The 23,773-nt window shown below is 33.9% G+C and overlaps 1 protein-coding gene across 1 annotated transcript in view; it reads right to left on the bottom strand.

The window, feature by feature from the left end:
* Positions 1 to 4,772: 4,772 nt before the first annotated feature.
* The window catches only part of LOC106468907 (AP-2 complex subunit mu-like), a 37,046-nt gene continuing 18,045 nt past the window's right edge, over positions 4,773 to 23,773 (bottom strand). The window contains exons 3-10 of the mRNA XM_013929358.2: positions 21,107 to 21,372; positions 19,877 to 20,095; positions 18,624 to 18,768; positions 14,675 to 14,797; positions 13,901 to 14,036; positions 12,603 to 12,700; positions 5,555 to 5,666; positions 4,773 to 5,145 (exon numbers count right to left, since the gene is read on the bottom strand). Coding sequence (XP_013784812.1) covers positions 5,011 to 5,145; positions 5,555 to 5,666; positions 12,603 to 12,700; positions 13,901 to 14,036; positions 14,675 to 14,797; positions 18,624 to 18,768; positions 19,877 to 20,095; positions 21,107 to 21,372 — 1,234 coding nt within the window. The 3' untranslated portion in view covers positions 4,773 to 5,010. The remainder of the gene's footprint in view (positions 5,146 to 5,554; positions 5,667 to 12,602; positions 12,701 to 13,900; positions 14,037 to 14,674; positions 14,798 to 18,623; positions 18,769 to 19,876; positions 20,096 to 21,106; positions 21,373 to 23,773) is intronic.

Genomic DNA, 23,773 nt, shown 5'->3' with positions numbered 1-23,773 from the left:
ACTTGTGTCGCTAAAGTTTCGTCGGAACGAAGTTACGGAAAGTTAATTAACAAACGGAGACGTAACAATGTGTTAATGTTATAGTAGTGATTTTAAAGTGAGTATCACAGCCTTGTATTGTAATAATAAAGGAAAATAATTTGTTTTGTTATAGGGTGTTCTAAAATAATTTAGTATGCCTGTGTAGACTTAGACGAAAAAGAGACAATTATTTAAAGCTCTGGATTCAACTGTGATAACCAATAGTGTTACGGAATATTTTTATTTTTGTACATGTTTAGAATATATTATTTTAAAACGAGTGGATTGTGTGCTGTCCCCTTATTGCTGAAATTTACTGCCAATAAGTCTCAGACACCTACAATAAAGAATCCAGGCTCTATAAATACCTGACAAAAAGCAAAATAAAATACTGCCTTTAGCTCATTTCCAAAATGACAAAAAAGTTGTTAATACATAAAATTTCTTTTATCAAAAGTACTGTGTTATTTAGCTGTAGCTAAGATTGCAAAGTTTGAGAGAAAAAAAGACTACATGTCCTTTGGTTCCATTATGTTTATATATTACAGAGGAGTAAGGATTTTTAGCACTGTAGCAATTTTCACTGAACATCCCATAAACTCTCACTTTGAGATGATATTTGATTTTGCTTATGTATGGGATTAGTAATTTGTTCTTATCAGAGACAAATCTTGCAAGTTGGAGAGGGTTTGAAAATTATTATAAGATCAACTTGAGGGAAGTTTTTTATAATACAGGTGAATGTACTTAGGTAATAAGGCTTTGTGAACCGAGACATTGCACACAAAAGTATATAGGGCATTTAAAAGCCCTGGATTGAGCATCCTTTGGGGTGTAGGGGTCTTTGTGAATGGCTTCTGACCAGAAATGAGGGCATTGGCAGCATTTTCTCCTGTCATCCATCAGGAGTATGAGAGATTTTTGCCCTGACACACAAAACCTTATGAGCAAGGCCAAGTAGATCACATCCCCAATGATCAGTAACCTGACTGAAATGGATGAACTCGGGAACAGGCTGTCGAGTCTCCTCTGCATAGGATAGCCTGTAAATTGTTGGTCAACTCCCAGAGACTGCAAGAAGTTGCTGTTATGCACTTATCATCATTGGTAATTGCACAAAATGGATTGAAGCTTATTCATTTGTCTATACCCTAACAGACCATTATGGATATTTTAACTGAGAACTGGATATCAAATTTCGGAACACCAAAAAAAAATCCACACGGGCCAGGAAGCTAATTACAACAGCCTGCAGTTTGCTAAATTGTGTAAAGTGTTAAGTGGTGTGAAGACTTGTACTTTACCTTATTATCCCCCTGTCTGATGGTTTTATAGAACAGGTGAAGCTTATTAATTTAGACAGAACAATTGGGATGAACACTTGCCATGTGTGACGATGGCATACACAGCAGAGGAACAGGAATCAATAAGCTGTTTGTAGAACCTGCTCATGTTCAGATATGAAGTGTTGCTCTTTTTGGACATGATGTATGATCCTCCACTACGAGAAATCCCCAAGAGTATGTAGAATTGCTAAGGTCAACACAAATGAATATGCCTAACAACAACCCTTGAACACAGCACAATGACAATTGGATAGTGAAAGAATGGATTTTACAATGTGGTTGTGGTATGTGCCAGCCACATGAAAGCAATTTGGATTGGTCCATATCTGATATTCGAACAAGTGAGTCTTTTAATGAATGAGCTACAACTGATGTGAGCTCTGCAAAAGCGTGTGTAACATGTTGATAAGCTGTGTCCACACATCACAGATGAGCCTCTGGTACACTAGCTTTACCACAAGTCTGGAGAGGAAACCAATGAGTCAGAAAAGACATTGTCTTGAGTCGTCTCAACCAAATTCCTTAAAAAGATGAAACTGTGGATATTTATCTGGTGATCTTCCATGAACCAGATGTGGCATTGCTGGAAATAAAAGTGATTACTAGCTCTGAATTGTGGAAGAAGTGCCAACATAAGCTTCCTAATCAACATGGACAATATTGATTATTGATAGCTAGGATGATGATTAGATTGAGAGCCTGATAATTGAAAGGAAGTAGCATTCCTTCCTTTCTTCGAAAATGGGTAGTCAGGTCTGGAAGAATCTATGGATTACATTTTATTACTACCACCTGACCATCAAAGCTAGGTCAGTGAAGTGGTCGAAATATTACTGACCGAAAGGACATTGAGGCCCTTGCTTTCCAAGCCATCAAGTACTATTTGAAGCATGGTGTATGCACTTCATACTGCTAGATCTTCAAAGTTAAGACAGTCATTAGTTTATGCAACTAATTATTGAAATGAAATAGCATATCTTGCCTTCCAAGTAGTAAGGCCTGGCAGAATGTTTAAAGTACAATTTGTGGCTGCTACTCAATTATCAACAGTTAGAACAGTCGCTGATCTGTATGATCAGGGACTAAATGGAAGTGACGATAAAAACAAAGAGCCTTTTACTATGGTAAGAGAGAGAGAAAACACAGGTTTACCTGATGTTTCTCAAAAGTATAGTGTAAGAACATTTTATCTTGACCAAGTTGAAATATTAAAGAGTAGATAAAATTGTTAAGTACTACATGAAATTTACAGATGAAGATTTAGATATAAAAAATATATACACATGGTGTACCTAGTATTTTACTGGGTTGTGATAGGAATATTTTCAGTTATGCAAATTGAAATACATATAATAAACAAAGTTTTATTGAATTTTTTCCTAATGTTGTTTCGTTAAAAATACACTTTTAAAACATTAAAATCCAGGCTTTACTTTGAGTTTGGGATGGTGGTAGAAGTTAACTCCCATCTGGTCAAACCTTGTAGCTTGTGCCATAACTGTTCTACAATCTGAAAATGGAAGAAAGTCTCTGAAGAAAGATAATAAGATCATTGGCAAAGACTAGTAGTCAAAGGTGAGATTGGCAGCACTTAAGCCATACTAGCTTGACTGTCAAGGCCTTAAGTAATGTCTACCCCATTCTTTCCTACTAAAACCAGGTTCTGTTAATGTGCCAGCCAAATAGTAGTCTAGGGATGAGGCTGGGTTGGAGTGTGTAGCATGCATGTTCCTATTGTATGGATGGAGCAACAGAAGGCAGCATGACCACAGATAGTTGGCCGAAGGAAAGCCCAAAGATGTTAGGGGATCATGAAATCCTCAAGTTCCTTGGACATTTGTTTCATGGGCATGGATAAGTGTGAGTACATTTTAAACCTGTAGATGTACCATGTTATCAATCACTAGTTCATGATCATAGCTGTATATGTCTTAACCTACACACTAAGCTGAACCTTTAACCAATTACAACCTAGTCAACTTTTGCATCTGAAATCAGATTTTTTCTATTTTTATTTAATGTCAAGGATCCAGAGGAACATAGCTCTCAAATCATTGGTATCCTTCATTGTTGTCTCTCCTGTTTTTTGTACTTCAATTTTGTCATTACAGCATTTCTGTACTTCTTCAGTCTTGTTGTAATCTCTCTGTACATCTGCAGTAGCTTTATCAATCTTGTCTTCAAGCACAATATTTTTCCAATTTTAATTATTATTTAAATAATACATCTCTCTTTGTTTTTAATTCCTCTCTTAAATTCTTATCCCTTACCTCTTGGTCTTCTTTTATATTTCTATATTTTTCTTCTGAATTTTCTCTCTCGCTCTTCTTGACTAACTTTTAACTGTTTCATGAGAACCAATAAATCTTTGACATTGGCCATGAGAGGTCATCTCAAAAGTTAAAGTTCTTTTATATTTTTACTAAAATAATCCCATTTCTGATTGTAATGTTATTCTTTCATTGGGTAGGTTTAATAAATTATTTGATAAAAATCCTTTGAAGCCCAGTCAACATAATGATAACAAGTTAGTTTATTTTTAACTTAATATTTCTACAAGATGCCTTCACTTGTAAACCATTGTAACTTGTAGGCATAAGAAACTTTACAAATAATGCTTAAATGGAAATAATATGACTGACATAAAAAAAATTACTTGCACAAGTTAAAAGCTAATTGAATAACTGAACATATGCTATAACTAACACTGATCCAAATACTTCACTAAAACTAAATATCTCACTGGACTAAAACTGACCGACTGACATCCTAATGACTCAATACTCATTCATTACTTTCTGTTTGCCGAGAGCAATACACTAATTCCCATATTTATAATTTAGCCTCATCTCTTGACACTTCCCAAATTTTTGTGATATCAAACTTAGAACTTTCTAGGCCTTCTTGATTTTAATATCCTGCACCCTCTAGTTAATATCTGAATCACAACAATATCATAATTAGACAAAAGAGGATAAACATAGTTCAGAACTAATGTTCAGATAAGAGTAGGGGAATGCACCACATCAAAGTCCTCACCTGCTACTTAAATATCACTTAAAATTTAATCAAGTGAAAAATATTCTGCAATGGACTGTAAAACAATTTTCGTTGTAATATTTGGTATTTGAGAAGTCTGCAATAAATACTGTTCAATTCATATATTGTGCAAAATCTGAACTGAGCTGTAATGAATTAAACACAGTGTACAAGTGTTGGGACTAGAAATGGAAGTTTATTGTCAAATAAGATAGCTAAAATAGGAAACATTTAACTTATACTGTTTTTAATTACAAAATATTTGAAAGAATGCTAAATTTTTTACTTGAAAATAATCTTGATATAAAGGAATTATAGTATGATTTTAAGAAGCTTAATTAATATTATCTTAATTCATTGTTTAACCTTTAAACCCTCAATCATATGTCATGATTCAAAGCATAACTTTAAAATCCTCAATCAATATAACTGATGTTTAACAATGATAAACTATAAAGTTCCCCAAAACTCCCTTAACCATGATGACTATAATAAATATATAGAAAATATTGGAGTTAACAGCTTTGTAAATATTATTTTCCAGTGGCTTTCATCCACTATAATTATAAGCGTCACATTCCAGGATGGCTATTAACATTGCAGGCTAACATCGAGTTTCATAAAGGCCACTCTTTCCTATGTATCTCACCCATTTCACAACATCATGGTCACCATAGTTTATTTTGGGTTCAAAAACTTTTAGGTATCGTACCTTGAAACCTGATGGGGCAAAAGGCACCTATAGAATAAAGATAAATATAAATGATAAACTAACAACTGAAAAGAAATCTTACATAGAAAAAAAAAAAAAAAAGACATTAAAAATAATTAATCACAATATTATCTCAATTTTATCTAATTATATATATATATATTTAACATTCTCAGACCTTTTGATATGATTATCTTTTTTGAAGCTTTATATACACTGGTTCAAGTTCTATTTTTTGTAATTTTTAAATAATTATATTGATCAATTTATTAAAAGTGTATTACAAAGAAATATCTGTGTTGAGTTTGATTAAATTTATACCTCACAGTAATAATGTTTCTTTCATACTTCTCTCAAATAAACTTAATAAAAAGTTTGCATTAACAGACCTAATGAATTACATTTCCATTAATAAGTAATCCAAAATTATTCTTACTTCAAAGTTCATCAGGATAGGGGGTCTGTTCCATTTCTTCTTTGTGTCAGTTTGAAGAAGTGCTATTTCTGCACTCAGCTGAGTCTCTTTCATTCCCAACATGCGCTTAATTCTATTGATGCAATAAGTACTGTTAAATGTTGACAATATTACATATATCCAAATGGTAAAGCACTAATTCACTTGGGTTAAAGTCATGTAATTTATTTTCAACATTTTATACTGAGCTATCTCATTTTAATTGTTTCACATAATATAAATTATTGAAAATATGAAAGCAGTAAATACTAGCTAAACAGTTATTGTAAATGTGCTGACTTCTTAAAATAACATTATAGTACTTATTACTGTTATTCACCACCTTTTTTTCTAAAATAAAGCATAAAAATACTTGCTTTGCAAAATATTCAGTCATACTTTGAAAATACATATTTAAATTCCTTCAAAGGAATATTAAAGATATTATTTTCAATATTTTTGAAGGAATGCTTGATTATAAGGAAAACCTGAATCAATAAAATGGCTGACTGTATTTTGAAAAGGAAAATTACAATAAGATTCACATTGAACAATTCTGAGTATCTATTCTACAAGTCTATTTTTAATATGCAAATATCTCTTAGAACACCTCTAACATTTTCAGAGTAGGAAATGTTAACTTTCGAGGCAATAACACACCTCTTCACATAGAAATGCTAAAATCCCACACTGAGATTTTAGAAGGACCAGAGAAAAATTCTACCTAGATGAGCTCCCTTCAAAAAGCACCCAAAGGGAAGCCCATGGGGTATGGGCTTAACACCTGATGGCAAGGGCTCCATAGGGGCACATCCATGGAAGATTGCATTTTGTCTTGACCAGGGCATACTCTTCACCCAAGTGGTCAGTGAGCCAATACATATATACTTCTTACCATATTGTGTGAAGCCCAACCAGTGAGGATTCTTCATGGTTCACTACCCAAGCAGCTAAGAGGTGATAAGTGCTAAGGGTCTTTCATGCCCAGAAGTGCCCAGGTTCCCACTGGACCACCAGACAGAAAGGTCTTTTACTGGAGACAGTGCAATGTGTGATTGCAAAACCCTATTTCTAAAAGCCAGCAATCACAAGCCAAAGAAGTGGGCAGAACATTTCTCTGGTGCTATCTCTATCTGTGATAGTCCATGGAATTAGTACTGTCTGGATTGGACAACTGAGTAAGTATGTCTGTCACAAGGATACCTCAAATGATTTAGAGGAACATACCAACCTGCAATGGGCACTAGTACGCCAGGGCAGATGGTATGAGCACTTTCATTATCCCAGCTTTATGTAGATTTTGGGAAATAAGCATACCAGCCACCTGGCAAGATCCTTTGAAATTTGAAAGGGGTTCTGAAAAAGAAATTATACATATTTTTCTCACAGATGGTGGGTTGACTGAAGAATGGCAACCAGTGAAAGTCAAAATTCAGCAGGAGACAAAACAGACAGATGGTGTAGATAACGAGAGAACAAGAGGAGAGTCATCCATATGCCCACCTGGAGACTCGTTCTTGGGCCAGTGAAGATGAGAAGCAACAAATTGAGAAATGTGACAAATCGTATGCAATGAAATGTGAAATAGCCTGCAAGCATCTAGATCCAAAGACAAATATACCAACAAGAGAAGCAGATGGACCAATCCAGTAAGAGTAGAAAGAGAGAGGTCCCTCGAAGAAGAGGTATCCTAGGGTAGGGACAGTTGATGACAGGGACCAGAAAAAAGAGAGGTTCATGATAAGCAACACCAAACAGAGAAAACAGGATACAGGAGCCAATCTGTATCTGAATGATCAAACAGATAAGAGACAGAAGGGAGGGAGACAGGAGAGAAAGTATGGTTACCTTCCCGAGCAGCAGGTCTGAGGAAGGAATGATTAGTTCACGTAGAAGATAATATAAGTGCAGTGGAAGAGGGTGCAAGAAGCATACATAGCATTGAAATCTGCATGATAGTAATCACAGGCACGAAGGAGGAAAAAATAAGTCTGGAGAGAGAGACAGTATAAAAAGCAAGAAGCCAAAAGCTCAAATGCAAAAATATGTGAGAGCATGCAAAACCACATTAAGCTCATGGTCAGGCATGGGAGTCAGGTGAGAAGGTCAGAAAAGAATGAAGGAGTGGAGAGGATAGAAGAAGAAACTTGGAAAGGCAAAATTCAATAGAAATATTCCCAATAAGCAGCAAAGGCAGAGACCAACAAATCATGAATGCACAGCCAGGTAAAAAGGCAGAAAGATGGTTCACAGTAGGATGGCCAGGAGGAAATGAATGGCAAATGGATCAACAACGAAAGTCTCATCACTGTCATTGATACATAGATATAGTGAAAGAATGACAGGAATGTGACAAAAAAAAAAGCCACACAATCAGAGAGTCTGGTCTGCCAGGCAAAGAACCTGAGATATCCCACATGTAAAGATGAAGGGATGTGTGAGGTCGAAATAATAGAGGGGGATATTGGGTAGAAGAAGGTAGGTGTGGATACTAGGTGAAAAACAGAAGAAACCAAGACTGAGCTGGCGAAAGAAGCATTAACAATAGGACCCTACAAAGCATGTTATATATCGAGGCAAAGACCTGAGGGAGGAGATGAAGAGGAGGATAGGAATACAGAAAGAAGTGAGACCAAGCTTTGCTAAGAGCATCAACAGCCAGAGCCAAAAGATGATGAACAGAGAACCGGAAATGAGGAAGCTAAGAGTTGAGAAAGGTGGCAAAGGAATCTATGAAAGGCATGCCCAATCTGGTGGTATTGAGACCACTCTGCCACCAAGTCCTTATCTCCTGGCAAATGACAGGCAACAAGACGAAACTGATACAGACTTTGAAGAGTAGGTCCAATGTTCAAAAATAAAGGGTCCTAGAACAGGTGCCAACTGAATGGTTGATGTAAGAAATGACCATGGAATTGTCGGAGTGGATCATGACCAAATGATCCACAAGTAGGTGCAGGAATGAGATCAGCAAAAAGTTTGAGCACACTGATGTGGAGTGAGCACTCACTCTGTGTCCAAATGCCAGAAGTCACGTCCTCATCCAGAGATGCAGCTCAATCATAGATGGAAGCATCAGTGAAGAGATAGATCTGGTGTGGAAGTTGGTAAGGGAATGCCAGAAGTAGTATGAGCCCAGTCCAGTCACCAAAACAATTCATCAATGTGATTCATAAACAAGGATAGTGGAACATGAGAAAGAATTCCTTGGATCCACAAAGTCCAATGGAGGAGGCACATGTGTGTATATACTCCAAAGGAATGAGGGGTGCCAGGGAAACCAGAAACCACAAAAGTGAAAAAACCTCTCGTGCAGGTTGAGAGTGAGAAGTGCAAATCTTTGTGACTAAATATGCCATAGCCCACAGGTGAAAAGGAAAATGCTGATGTCAGCTGAGACAAGAGATGAAGAAAATGCCAGAAGTACCAAAGACTGAGTGAATGTGAAAAAAAAAGACTTGTATCTCATGACAAGCCACCCACCACAATCAAGTAGTCTCCTGTAAAAGAAGGGAGGTGTGAGAAGAGAATATTAACTGAGAATGGGCCAGTAGAAGTCAACAGTCCAGAAAAAAATGCCAGCCCCGGGCTATGAAAATGGTGAGAAAAGGCCCTCAAGACTCAAATGAATACAAAAGGGGCAAATTCTAGGTCAAAGGGATGAGCAAGGAATTGGAAGATATAAATCTGATGGATGGAACTTGAAAAACATATGAAGGATAGGTCAAGAGGAATGTGTAGGAAGGTGTCAGACACATTGATCATAGCCACCCAAAGACTGGGTGAAAAAGATCATATTTTGAGTTAAATGGAGGAGCAAAGGAAATGGAAAGAGGAGTGAAAAGAGCCAAAGTGAGAAGAAAGACCATGGTGAAGAAATGAAAAACGACTGTAAGCAGAAAATGAGACAAATGTCAGGAGAAGAGGAAGAGACAAGTACTCACAGGGTTATATAACGTCAGTTAAGATCTCAAGATAGAAAAGAACACCACCAAAGATGTCTAGGTGAAGAAAGGGAAACTGATGAAGACCATGCATACAAAAAAAAGGAAGGTAGACAGTAAAGAAAAACATAACAAAACCTAACATGTCCCAACATCAGAGGACCAAAGTAGGGAGAGACAGGCCAGAGAAAGTGGAACAGGCTACTTAGCTGGCAAAAAGGAAGAAGGAACTTTCACAGAAAACCCCTCTGGTGCACAAGGAAGTGCCTCAAACAAAAGGTGGAGGTAGGAGAGGGAATACAAGGAAAGAAGCCTGATCCTGAAGCAGGCCAAACAGATGACGATGTCATCATACACTAAGGAAGATCACATAAAACATGTGAATTTGGGTGGGAATTACTCAAGGCTAGTAGCATGCAAATCTTATACGCATATGGAGGCGAGTTTTCATTTTGGAACATAAGTTTGATATTCTTTAGTTCTACTAAGACAGTACTCTTTTATAAAGCAAATGTCAAATAATATACACATATTTACATTAAAAGTTACTTCTAAATCATCAATTAGAATGTGATATAACTGTACTACTCCAAAATTCTCAAATGTTTTAAACATTCTCTTAACTCTTTCATTACTCACTCGATGGATTACACAGCCACATGGCCCCAAATGACCATACTCTAACTTTTAAAATGATTTGCGAGTCTTTACAAAATTTTTCAAGCTTTTAATAAAAATTACAAGTATTTTGTAAAGAAAAAGTTAAAATTTTAAACTGAGTATTATTATTAAAAATCTGTCCATGAATATATGGAATCAGAATGTTCATTGCTCTGAGTGCAAAGTGATTTTAATGTTAGGATTAAAAATACTTTTCTTGATCTGAAAATTTTCAAATTTCATTCACATAACCGCAAAATAAATACCAAACTTCTTTTCAGAAAACCTTCATATTTTATCTGTTATATTCTATACTCTAACTGTACAGGGTTGGTCAATTTGACAAACCTCATGACCACCATAAAACTTTAAAGGTTGAAAAATGCAAATTAAGGCAAGTAATACTGGCCAATTATAAAGCATTGGATTACTGCTCCTGCCATTAGATTATTTACGTGACACCATGATACGATACTGTCAGGAGTAAATAAGCTCATTCAGTGCAATTACCAGAACTTTCCCACAGAGCTTATCGTAATCCCTACTCTGAGAATACAGTGCGAGAGGATTTACTGGCTTGTTTATAGCACAATGGTTGTAACAAGAATTGTCTAAAGTAATAAAAGTGAGAGTAAATGTTTGTTATGGTTCTGTACAAAGTTTGTGCCGATCTTGGGAGATAATTATTTGTCAGTTGTCCTCCTGGGGTAGTCAAAATTTAACAGTATAGATGTACGAAGTGTGTAAGTGCTTATGAACATGTATGTATGTTACTACTATTTACTCAAAAATGCTTAATTTTTAGTTATTTTTCTCAAACATAACACAAGAAATAAAAAATATATAGAAAATAAATGATTCCTAGTACTTACAATGCTACAAAGTTGATTTGTACTTGTGCTTTGTACTTGCTAAGCCTTGTGGTAAGCTTAGTTTTTTTTTCCCTCAAGTGGAGGGGGAAGACAATTTTTATAGATTTCAAAAGATGCATTTTAGAAAATCAAACAATTATCAAATCACTAATTTATCTGGCTTTATAACTAAGCTATATGCGAGTTAAAAATTCTAATTTCTGTTCAGAGCAGCAACTTTCTCAATAGACTTAAACACCTTCTATCAGTTACAATTTTTTCCTTCAAGCCAATTAGAAATGACTGTCAGATTTACATACTTTGGAATATGCTATTTCTATAAATATCCACTTAAGAGAAGTAGGCATGAGTAGACAAGAGGTTTCAAAAGAATAGAGCAGTAGCCAGGGTCACACTTGTTGGATTTCAAAATATATTGATATTTCAGCAAATCAAAGAGGTTTTACATTTTATACCAATCTTCATAATTTTTCTGTGGTATATTCAAAATAAACTATATCCATATTATCATTACTTATGACACTAATATATAAACAAGTATATGTGTTTTATCAAGCTACAGTCGTGAACATTTATGCATAAAAAACAAAAATAATTATGAAGGTGAGAGTATAAATATGCTGTTCTTAAGACTAGAAATTATTACAAAGTTATTTTTAAAACCCATCAATAAAAGAATGAATGTCAAAAGTAGATCCCATTTTGGTAGAATTTCTAGAAATTTGTTTATTATTATCTATTTCTTTATATATGTTTGTTATTCTTGATTTAGGCTTAAAAATTATTTAAAGTAATTCAAAAGAACACAGTGTAGAAAATGTTACTTAAAAAAATTATATTTCAATAATTAATGATCATCTAAAGTTATGCATTAACAGCAAAATTTATGTCCCCTTAATCACTTACTATATATGTAACTGAAACAGTCACACTTACTGAAAAGGTACTCTGAAAATACCGAAATTTTATACCAAAAATCTATCAAGTGAAACAGTTATACATCTTTATGTTCTTTCATTCCAAAACAACGTTTGTGGCTATTAAGTCTTTAAACTAACTTTATCACTCAGCTTTCCTTTACCTCTTACTGTTGTTAAATTGTAAATTAAAAAAATGGTAGTTCACATTAGACAACAGAACTCATATCATGACCAGCCAAAACCTGAGCAAGTCAGCTCTTATCAGTTCAAGTAGGTCAAACAATCAGCTTTAGTTATGAAACAAGTGTTTAATGCTAAATTTAGATTGAAACTAGAACAGCTTTAAATCCTTGTTTGCAATGGAAGTATACTTATGATCTCCACCAAGCTATTTTTCACACTTTAAACTACATAATTCTCCACTGAGTGACTATATATATATACCATCAACATACTAGATTGAAGACAGCAACACTGGTCGAAACTGTATTTCTCAGCTGTTCATGTCATAAATTTTGTTACTTAACATCAGTTTACACATTACTCTACAACTCATGAAGTACTTTACTGAAACATACTTTATGAAAAAATAAAAAATAAACAAGTTTTATTGGGCCTGTCAAACCTTACTTACTTCCACACAATAGCATTTTCACTGGCTTTGTACTTGGCTTTTCCTTTCATACAAATCACATTGACCCCACTAGTGTTGAGTGGAGTAGGAATCTTAATCTAAAACATACAGATGGATACTTATTAAAAGATCACAGTTAGTCATGGTAGATTTCAAGTAGCCAACTAGTGACTATATTCTTAAACTCGTGCCATATTTCCATAGAAAACACACACAAAAAATTCTAAATACTATTGCCTAGCAGCCCTTAAGTCAAATGAAAATGCAAAACCTTTAACTGATTTTACCACAGAGATAACAATGGTTATTTTCCTCCCTTATTCTCCATAACATACTTATTTCTGTTTTTCTTCATGAAAGCCCACTAAAAGTTTACTTGTATTTTTTAATTGCAATTTTTTAGGTATGATTTTAACTTCAAAGCTTTTACTATAACAATGATATGTCCCATAGCTTAAGTCCACAAAAGGATTGTACAATTACTATTTATACTAGTGCAGTGCTTCCCAAACTTCAGTCATTCGCGTACCACCTTCTGTACTATTATTTATGTTTTACTTAATATTTTTCTTTAAATCGACTCACTTTTTTATATATAAATAAATTTATTTTAAAACGAAATTTATAACACTAGGATAAATGGAAAACCAGTATCATTTACAATAATATTTATTTCAAAACATTATTTTTCTCATCTCAAAATGACATTGTAATAACAAAGTGAAAATAAATTCAGAATTAATGATACAAGTAATAATAATATAACGTTTTTAACCACTGATCCAGGATGGGTTCAAAAGAAAAGAAAAAAACAGTGCAGACACACAATCATAAAATGAGAATCTTTGTCTAACACTAACTAATGAATATGGTTCTTGGTATGTCATTGCGCATGCTCTCTAAATAGCGGCTAGCCAATGAGCGGACCAGATGACGCACACGCCCTCTGAATAATAGCCAATGTTTAATTGTCAGCAGATAATGTAATAACCATGTAAAATTTATTTTTTTTAATACACATTAAAATAAATATATAACTATTAAAATAAAAAAGTCATCCATGAACCACCTAACATCATCTCGCATACCACCAGAGGTATGTATACCACACTTTGGGAAGCACTGTACTAGTGTATCAAAAATAAGCAGCATCACAGAGAAATTTTCCAATCTTCAATACTTTGACTTAAGATAATCGAACTAAACATCCAAGGAAATCAAAAAGTAACTGCTCTAGTAAAATCAAGAAATAATCATTCTTAGTATAGTTTCTACAGTAAGTAGATAAAGAATGTCACCTCAATCTTTTGGCTGATTAAAGAAGGCTTAAAGTTTGATTTTAGCACAATTTTCACATCCATTCTACTTCTTCCAATTTCATGGACCAGTGGTATGATTCTGAATGGAAAGTTGATATCTTTGGTAATGCGATACCTAATCAAAGACGAGAATTGTAATTTATAGCATTGCAAAGCAACACTTTTGTGTGAACTACTGAACTAATGTATCTGTAAATATTTCTAAAAGCTTTACTTGTAGTTTTCTGAATAATTTCAAACTATCTATCCATTAGATAAAGAAATACATCAATCAAGTGACATTTCTGTTTGAAGTCTTAGTTGGCTGATACACACACACACAAGCAAAAAAAAGAATAAAAAAACGGAAACTAACATATTAAGCAAATATTTTAAAATCAAACAGTGTAAAGCCTCTAGTTTTACTGAGAACAAAGAAACAATTACTAGATTCCACCATATCAAATTTGCTCAGTTCTTAGCCATTACTATTTTTCCAAAAAATGTAAAAGTATATTTAATACATACACTTAATAACCTCAAAGTTTCTCTCGGAGTCTTCTGAATATATATATATATATATATATAATTACAGTCAAAGAAACAACAGCTTCAGACTAATAACTCTTAATAAAGAACCAACATATATATTAAATATGGCCACATAGCCCTGAATATCCTTACATTAACAAAGTAAAGTTTGCTTCAAAGAATTTCTATACTGCATCTGGTTTTACATTACAAAAGTGAAAGAATGTAAAATTTTTAACTGACCTCATTAATTCAAATTCTCCATCCGGGGGTATAAAACTGATGCTATGTTCACTTTCAAACTTACTCAACTTAACACACTGGTGGAATTGACAATCATCAATGGCAATGGCACTTTTGGATGAGCTAGAATTTTTTTCAAATTAATTACTTTTACCTTCAATATACACTGTTCTAAAGAGTAGTGCATTAATCAAAAACTGATGATACCATGCATACCAAACATAAGAACAATATATATATAGTGAATGTAGAAGCATATCAACAAGCATCACATCAATCTGGGTGATAATCAGACTAAAGGTGTTCTCATGACAATACGTGACAAGATATAGAAGTTAAAGAGGAATTAGAAACTTGAGAGGAAGAAGACACTCAACATTGCTCGTACCATATGGTTAGCCTTGGCCTTCAGGCATTCTATTTTCCAACTGGAGATACTGGCCAAGAGAATATTAAGGTCATTCTAGGGGATGCTGTTACATTCCTTTATAATAATACCTCATTGTGTAAGTGGAACGTACAGTTGCATGCTTTCTGCATGTTTATTAGAACCCTCATCAGATAATTGAGCAAGTCATTCCGAAGACTTTAAAGTCTTCTTTGGCAAAATTAACTCTTAAATAAAGATGCAAGATGAAGACAGGCACTACTGTTACATTCCTGTTACAAAAAACATCATGTGGAATTAACAGCATATAGGCAATGTGCATAATACCTGCCTAAAACATGATCTTCCATGACATGAAATTCAGGTTTCTTTCATACACATAACTTGTTGATGTCCACCAAAGATTAATCTAAGTCTTGTTGGCTCAGTAGAAAAAGCTTCCATGTTGCTAGTCCCCGAAGAAAAAATTCCAAGACTAATTGATAGCTAACCAGTCAGTGACAAGCTATCTAGCATAAGGACCGTGGTTTCTTGTAGCTTGGTTGAAAGTTTCGTACCTGTAGCAACACGAATATCCTGACAAACCTTATTAGTTGTGAACATCCATCAACATCTGCAAATTATAACTACCAGTGATAATTGTTAATTGTATGTTATGTCTGAACTCCTCTTCAACTCCTTGTAGTATCTCCACGTGTCAGACATATCACTTTATAGAAATGACTGAATATATTCTATGATGAATAAGCTTCACTGATTTTTTTTTACTTTGATTATAATATTTTTTGCACACTTATAAACGTGGGTACACGAATCAAGGATTTTTAATTTTCAACAACATTTCAGGTTACAGTCAATCATAAAGAGAAAGTAATGGGACATATCTATGCTACACGTTAATATCACAGAATTTGTAGTGAAGTTAAACTATAGAAAGGAAAATACTCAGGAGACAAAAACTTCAATTAAAGAACAAAGCTTCCCTAACATTTTCAAAGAGTTAAAGTGAAGTTTACTTTCATTACTAAATAAGTCTCAAATTATTTCATATCACCAATGAGAAAAATGTAACTAAAGAATAGTCAATTTTTAAAATAAATATGCACTACCATGTTGCTCAGCCTGTAGTTTCAACAAGCACTATTTTTTTAATGTATAAACTTAGAGCTATATGTGAAAAAATTAACATATTCCTACACTGAAAATGTATTTCCAATAGATACTTACCCCCCTCACAAATAGCTTTTCTTGACTTATACTGCCCTCTATAGGTGCAAATGTTTGCTTACTACTAGCTTTGATACTTCCACCTACTCTCACATGTATTCTCATAAAACATCTCCATGTTATAATGCAAATGATCATGCAGCAACCCTTCATCAATAGGAGTGCGACCCAACTATTGTCATTAGCACCCTCTTTTCCATGCATCCTGTAATTACATTGAGATGGGGTATTACATAAAAAAACCTACACCAGAAGTGGGGAGATCGGCTGAGAAATGTGAGAGGAGGTAAGTATCTATTGGAAACACATTTTCAGTGTAGGAAAATGTTGATTTCCGATACAACTTATCTTTTCTCACAAACAGCGAGAATTCCACACTGAGTTGGCAGACTGTCTGATGAGTGATGATTCCCTTTTAGAAAGCACCTGAAGAAAGATCACAAGGTGTGCGACACACCCTCATGAAAGACTGGGCCAATTCTGAGCCAGGTATGCTCTTCGCCCACATACAAATGTGTTGCAATAAAGGTGGAATCATAGGAGGGACCCCTCTGCATAATCATGTATGCACATTCAACACCATATCTGCCAGGAACCAACATTCAGAGGATGGTATGAAGGTGGACAACAAAGTGGGGATTCATCTCCAGTCCATCACCAGGCAGCATTGGGAATGTATATTCCAGTCCGCAGTAGGAGGATGGTACTCAGTCACACATGTGAAATTAAGGGACCCCAGGTGTAGAGTGGGACCATAAATGGGAGAATTACTTCAACCAATACCAGGAGAACTGTCATGGGGATATTCAGCTTACAGTAGGAAGATGGTTCTCTACCTTTCAGCCTCCATACCAAGGATCCACATCATCATGTGTGCCCATCCATCACCATAGCTGCTAGAAACCAATATCTGGGGGACAATAGGAAGGTGGACAATAAAGTAGGGGTGCCTTTCCAACACCAGGTGACATTGGGAATGTATTGTCCAGTCCACAGGGTACCTAGCCACACACATGTGAGAACTTGTGTGGCTGGTCCAGCTCCAATCATTACCGTATTTACTAGGAACCAACATCCAGGGGATGGTAGGAAGGAGGGTGCCTCAGCCAGATGGGTAAACTGCATACCAGTGGAATGTATCATCCGACACATGACACCATCTGGAATTGTACAACAGGTCCATTGTAGGATGAGCATCAATGCCATCTACACCAATAGAACACCACCACCCTACACTCAACTGAGTGGGAATGAGCACAGTGAGGAAGAAGCCTCCATGGTTCACCATCCCAGTGGCTAGGAACTTTTAAGTGGAAAGAACTCCCATACTACACAAGAAGAGTCCAGAGGAAAGCTGCACTAGAGACAGTGCAATGGGTGACTCCAACATCTTATTTTGAAAAGCAGACAGATCCACTAACCTACACCACACAGACCATTAGGGATGGGCAGCATACCCCATTTGCTGCTTTACTCATGTTTGTCCATGAGTGCATGGTCAAGGGCGAACATCTTTAAGAAGCAAAATACCACAAGGAATACCAATAAGCAAACTTGTGGAACATCCCATCTCAAAGGTGGGTGTATTTGCACACAGGTCTTATAGTGTGGATTTAAAAATAAGTATACCTAGTCAGGCAACACTCACCACTGAGCAGGATCCAAATATGTGACAAAGGCACCTGCAAAGAAAACGAAGAAAAAAAACATGTTCTTAAACGGAATTTGGAAAACTGTAAAAATTTAAAAATGTATGGAAAAAAAATATACAGCCAAATAAGAAGCAGGAAATTTGATCAATTAATTACAAATTCAGTCTGAAAACACATGCAAAAAGATGTCCTGTCAGTAAGACTGCCAATCGAGAAGTGATTATGGGTTGTATGGAAGAGAGGGCACTAGTGATGACAGGAGTTGTGTTGCAATCCTATTGGTAGAAAGTTACTGCATGATCATTTGTATAATAGTATTCATGTGCCCCGTGAATACACGTCAGGGTTGGTGGGAGTACGAAGGCTAGCAGAGAGTGAAAATCTGCACTTATAAACGGTAGTATAAGTCGAGAAAAGCTATTTATGAAAGGAGGTAAGATATGGTATCGAAATTATCTTTATCTTGACATTTAATAGTGCAATCTTGAACATCTGATTAATCAGCATTGAGTTTTAAACTATTGTAAAGAAATAAAAATAAATACTTGTTGTTTATATTAAATAAAATAGTAAAGCAGAACCAAAAACGTGAAGAAGTATCACTTGAACAAATTTCACAAAAACAAGATGAAACATTAAAATCCATAGAAAAAAAAAAAAAGACAGTATAAAGCTAACTAACGTTTGACTTGGTTCTGCTATAGGAACTCCCTTGTTTACATTTTCAACTGTTATCTTGTCATTGACTCCAAACTTGCACTCTGGCATTCCACTTAGGTAAGATTTCATCATAATTTTTCCTGCTACATGAGCACTCAGCACTTGCCCTGAAATGATACATTACTAATGAGTGTATAACATTACAGTAAAAACATTTCAAAATTATGGATAATTGTTTTGATATATTTAACAATTCCTAAAAGTCATTTGTTCCATAATACATTACTTGAAACAGAAAAATAAATCATTTTTTTGCCATTATACTATATATATTAAAAAAAACAAAAACAAATCAGACTGACTTATAAGTTTTCATTTTTTTCAGCCATATTTACTTGTACTTATTACTTTTTAATTTGTTCTAAAAATATTTTTAAAGTTTATCTTACTGTAATGGTTAGTCTGTTGTAACACTAGTTTTAATTATATTATTCTTTATTATAAAGATGATTTCATGTTGGTAGATTAGTTTATGCATCTAATCCTAGTCTAAGCTTACTATGCTGGCCAAGCCAAGTATAACTTTTACTGTGGTGTGATAGTTCTTACTTGGACATCGACCTAAAAAAAAAGTGTAACTATTACCACAGTATGGACACACACAGTCCAAATATAGTTAATCACATAGGTGCTAACTGAACACACCATCTTTAAGAAATAAAAATACACAAGTGTTTAATTTCTAGAAAATTTAATACATCTACTTTTATTTTTCCTACTTTAATTGTAAAATTACCATTTAATTTAATGATTATCCTGCATTGTCAACATATTATATGGATTTATGCTAGCCTAAACCTCCTTGGTTGGCCTAACCTTGTAAGAGATTATTGGGTTTGCAACCAAAAATATAATTAAGAATGAGAGTACCCAACTAATGAAACAACACATTATAATCATTGTAAGCAAAATAGTTTGAACAATATATTTAATTAGCTGTACTCATCACTAAGTATATATTTTAGTTTCTGATTTGATCTGTGTAAGTATCTTGCTTTAATCAAAAGGTAGTATTAACACTTGGAATTACATTTTTGCACCTAAGGTAACAATGCTCGTTAAGAAAACTTCTTTAGAAATTAGAGGCCATAAATTTTATATTTTGTCAAATAATCTATAATTTAAACAAATATGACAAAAATATCCCAAATGTTATACATAAATGCTGGATAACTGTTAAACACATCCTTCTGTCTTAAACTTGCATTATTTTACCTTGAGGGGACATTAATAAATTTACATATTCAAGAACATCCAAGAAAAGTTCATTGCGGCGATACTTGATTCCTTCTCTTCTCCAACCAATTTGTCCAGTGACTTGAGATGTAATTTGACTTTGTTCTTCTTTGCTTTGAGATTTAACTCCTTGTTGGGTAATGTACGTTTTCAGTATGCCAGTATCTGTATTTTGTGGATATCCAAAATCTAGGATTTCTATCAATATCAATACAGAAAACAATTAAATGCTGTTCTCAATATTTAGTATACAACACGCATACACACATATATGTAAATAAAACTAAAATATTCATCACACAAACTAGCTAATTATTATACATTTGTAATTCACATCCTGTTTGTATGACCAGCAACCAGAACTCCTGACATCTAAAAAAACTGGGTGTGTATAGGCTTCCACAGGAAACATGAGGTAGCACTTGTGACTAGTACATTTTGTAGTAGTGAAAATAAATAAATAAAAGTAATAATTTATATATATTTAAAAATATGTGATTAATTTCTCTAACTCCTATCAAAATTCTCTTCTCTAAAGAACATTTCTAAAAATAATAAAGAGTGTAAATAATATTTCAATTACACTTTGCTAACCATAACAAATCAACAATTTTGAAAAGAGGTTATCTAACTGAAACACTCAACTTATTTTTTTACAAGCAAACACAGGCTAAAATTAGGGCAAATAGACTTTTCAAAATAATGCATTATGATTATAAATACACTCTCAACATGTAATGTGTATCATTCATTTTTGACATTCAAAGACAAAAAGTAGCATTAAATAATTCATCTTGGAATATCTCTCATAAATATAAGATTTACATCTTTTTCCCATAAAGCTTGCTTGAAATTGAAAACAATTAAGAAAAATTCTTCATGGTTTCATGTTGGCTAATCCATGTGGACTGTCTTGAATTGCCACAAAATATAACTTGGTTTGCTAAGGCTAGAAGCTTCACACATAGATCAGTCAAGTAGTTGTTATTTGTAGTACTTCAGTGTTGATTATGATGACTACCTGGCTATCTTGTACAGAAGGGGTAACCAGTGCATATAAATGTTTTAGTACATTACTAGTTTGGCAGCAACTGTTTTTTTTACTAATAATAAAGCAGTGGTTACCAAAAATATTTTAAGAGTGAAATAAATAGTTGGTTTAAGTTATAATTATAAAACTTTGAAAATAAAATAGAATATATTACTTACCATCAAGCAACTCGTATACTAGCACAAAATTATTTTTCACGTTATCTTCAGTGATTTTGCCAAAATATGACTGCATGACTTCCACAGTCTTGTGAAGAAACTGAAAAACCATTGAAGCATTTACATTTTGTCGGGTTACAGCTGCCAACCAAATATTTGCCCGCTTTATGTGGAAGTAACTGGTTCTAGCTATGTTAGTTACTGGACTCTTTACTTGATGTCTAGCATGAATGACGTTTACTCGAAATGCATCAACAGCATTTCTCCTAATAAGAAAGTAATAAATGCTGTTTTATAAAATAGATAAAACAGAATGTAACCCTATTTTAAAATTTATGAAACTTACAAACAGAACTAAAAAAATAAAATAAAATAATGAATAAAAACTTCTGACTTTTTCAATAAACTTTAATAAACATGTCACACACATATTTGACCTGCAGTTTAAAAAATTTAACTTTAAAATATCAATGAAGTGAGTCATTGAGAAAATAAAACCACTTCTTCATTTTTAAGAAACATTACTGCTTTAAATTTTTAAAAAACAATCGTACAAAAATATAAAAACAATTATTGTTACAAACCCTAATGTAAAAGATTTTCATACAGAAACAGGAATGAGAACGACATCACAGTGAAGAATACAAAATAAGCTACTGTATGTGTTAAATCTACAACTTGTAATTGCAAAAATTTTCTAATCCTACTGAATATTTCCTGCCAGTGAATGATAATTTGAAGAGGAGTAGAATTTAATATTCACTCAGAATATAGAGAGGAATGTGTAAAATACAGCATTTGTTACAATTCTGAAATTGTACCTTGCCAAGTTACAGAAATAAGTGCATGTACCACAATAATCATTAAGTACAGTAGTACTTCATAGTAGGGATTGTAATGAAACAAAATGGCAGCCATAAAAAATTGCCCATTTAATTCTTTTGTAATCATTTTGTGCTTGTTATAGTTTTCATGCTATAACTTTTATATTAGTAAGCACATGTTCACAAAATTTGGCAGATTATCAGTAAACACTAAAAGCTTTCATATGCAAAATATCAATTTTTTTTTATTAAGTCTTAAGATTTGTTAAGCAATGTTTTTCTCATGTCTTTTCTTTTCACATGTTTTATACAACATGCAAAGTAATTTTCATTTTAAGATTAAAAATACTTTTATGCATCAGAAAATTTTCAAATTTCACATGTGAAATTGTTATGACATCAAAATAGTTATCAAACATTTCTTACGAAAAAACTTTATATTTTATCTGATATTTTCACTAATGAATCTCTGTATGGGTTCAGTCAATTTGACTGATTTCATAACCACCATAAAAAATTATGAAATAAATATAAATTATGCCTCCTTCATTCTAGAATGAACACAAATTATTACAAAAATGTTTAGACTAAACAGCTTAAATTTCATAGCATTATACATATATATATTATATTGACCTTTCAGAAGTTATAATGACAAGGCATAAATGCACATCACTTTTCAATTATTATACATATATTATGTATATACATTATTGCAATTTACAACAAGTTCTTAAGCTTATTTTTCTTAAATCATAGAACAGTAAATAAAGAAGTACACAATTATCTCTTCTGGTTATGACCTTTGTACTCGTTTACTGCTTGTCGTAAGTTGCTAAGCCTTATTCAATTTGGCCCATGGAGGATTTATAATGAAATAATTTTTTTCAGGTTTTATATATATATACATTTGAAATAACCAAAAATCATAAATTACTATATTGATACCACAGAATTCCACTATACTTTATCAAGCTTAGTAATTAAGCTGTATTTAAGTCTAAAAAAATATAAAATTTCGAGCAGACTAAAGACTCACCTTACCAGCTTGAAGCTTTGTATTGAAAGAACGAGATGACATTGTAATACTTGAAAATGGCTGAAAAAGCCATTAAGTGAACATTCTGAGCTTTTGATTAGTTATTCACACATTATAGACAGTTTGTTTACAATTAAGCACAAAGCTACACAATGGGCTATGTGTGCTCTGCTCACCACGGGTATCGAAACCCGGATTCTAATGTTATAAGTCTGCAGATATACTGCTGTGCCACTGGGAGGCCATTACAGAGAGAAGTAAGTGTATATAAGGGAGCTTTTCCAAAAATGGAAAGAAGTGAGCAGGGCTACTGTGTTTCATTCACTACATGATAGCCGAGGTTCCACTACTTGGGGTTGCAAGTCCCTACGTCCCATGCTGGTGGCTAGGGCAATTGTACTGCAATGTTACATATACTTTTGATTGGATCCCGACGTGTAACCAATAGAGTGATTTGTTCCAAACCACAGGACTCATAATGAGAAAGTAAGCAACACTGAAGCGGACAAACCTTCTTCTTCACTTGAAGAAGCCCAAAAGGCAACACCCAAGGCTCGGAAAAATGGGATTGTGTATGCCTTACTCAACCAAAGGAACAGAACTCATGCAGTCTGGAATTATGTCCATTATCCCTAAAGGTATAAGTAAGGCAACAAAACCTTCAAGATCCTCATTGAACATGACCAAAATTGAAATCTCATTGGATATAGAGTGAAAGAATGAGCAGATGAATCACAGAAAAGGATTGAATCCCTTTCCTGTCTGACAGTGTGTTGGATAAGAAGAACTGAACTGAGAACTTAA

Source organism: Limulus polyphemus, unplaced genomic scaffold (assembly GCF_000517525.1).
Source record: "Limulus polyphemus unplaced genomic scaffold, Limulus_polyphemus-2.1.2 Scaffold3213, whole genome shotgun sequence".
In the NCBI taxonomy this organism is placed as follows: domain Eukaryota; kingdom Metazoa; phylum Arthropoda; class Merostomata; order Xiphosura; family Limulidae; genus Limulus; species Limulus polyphemus.
This window is presented reverse-complemented; position numbering and strand designations above follow the sequence as displayed.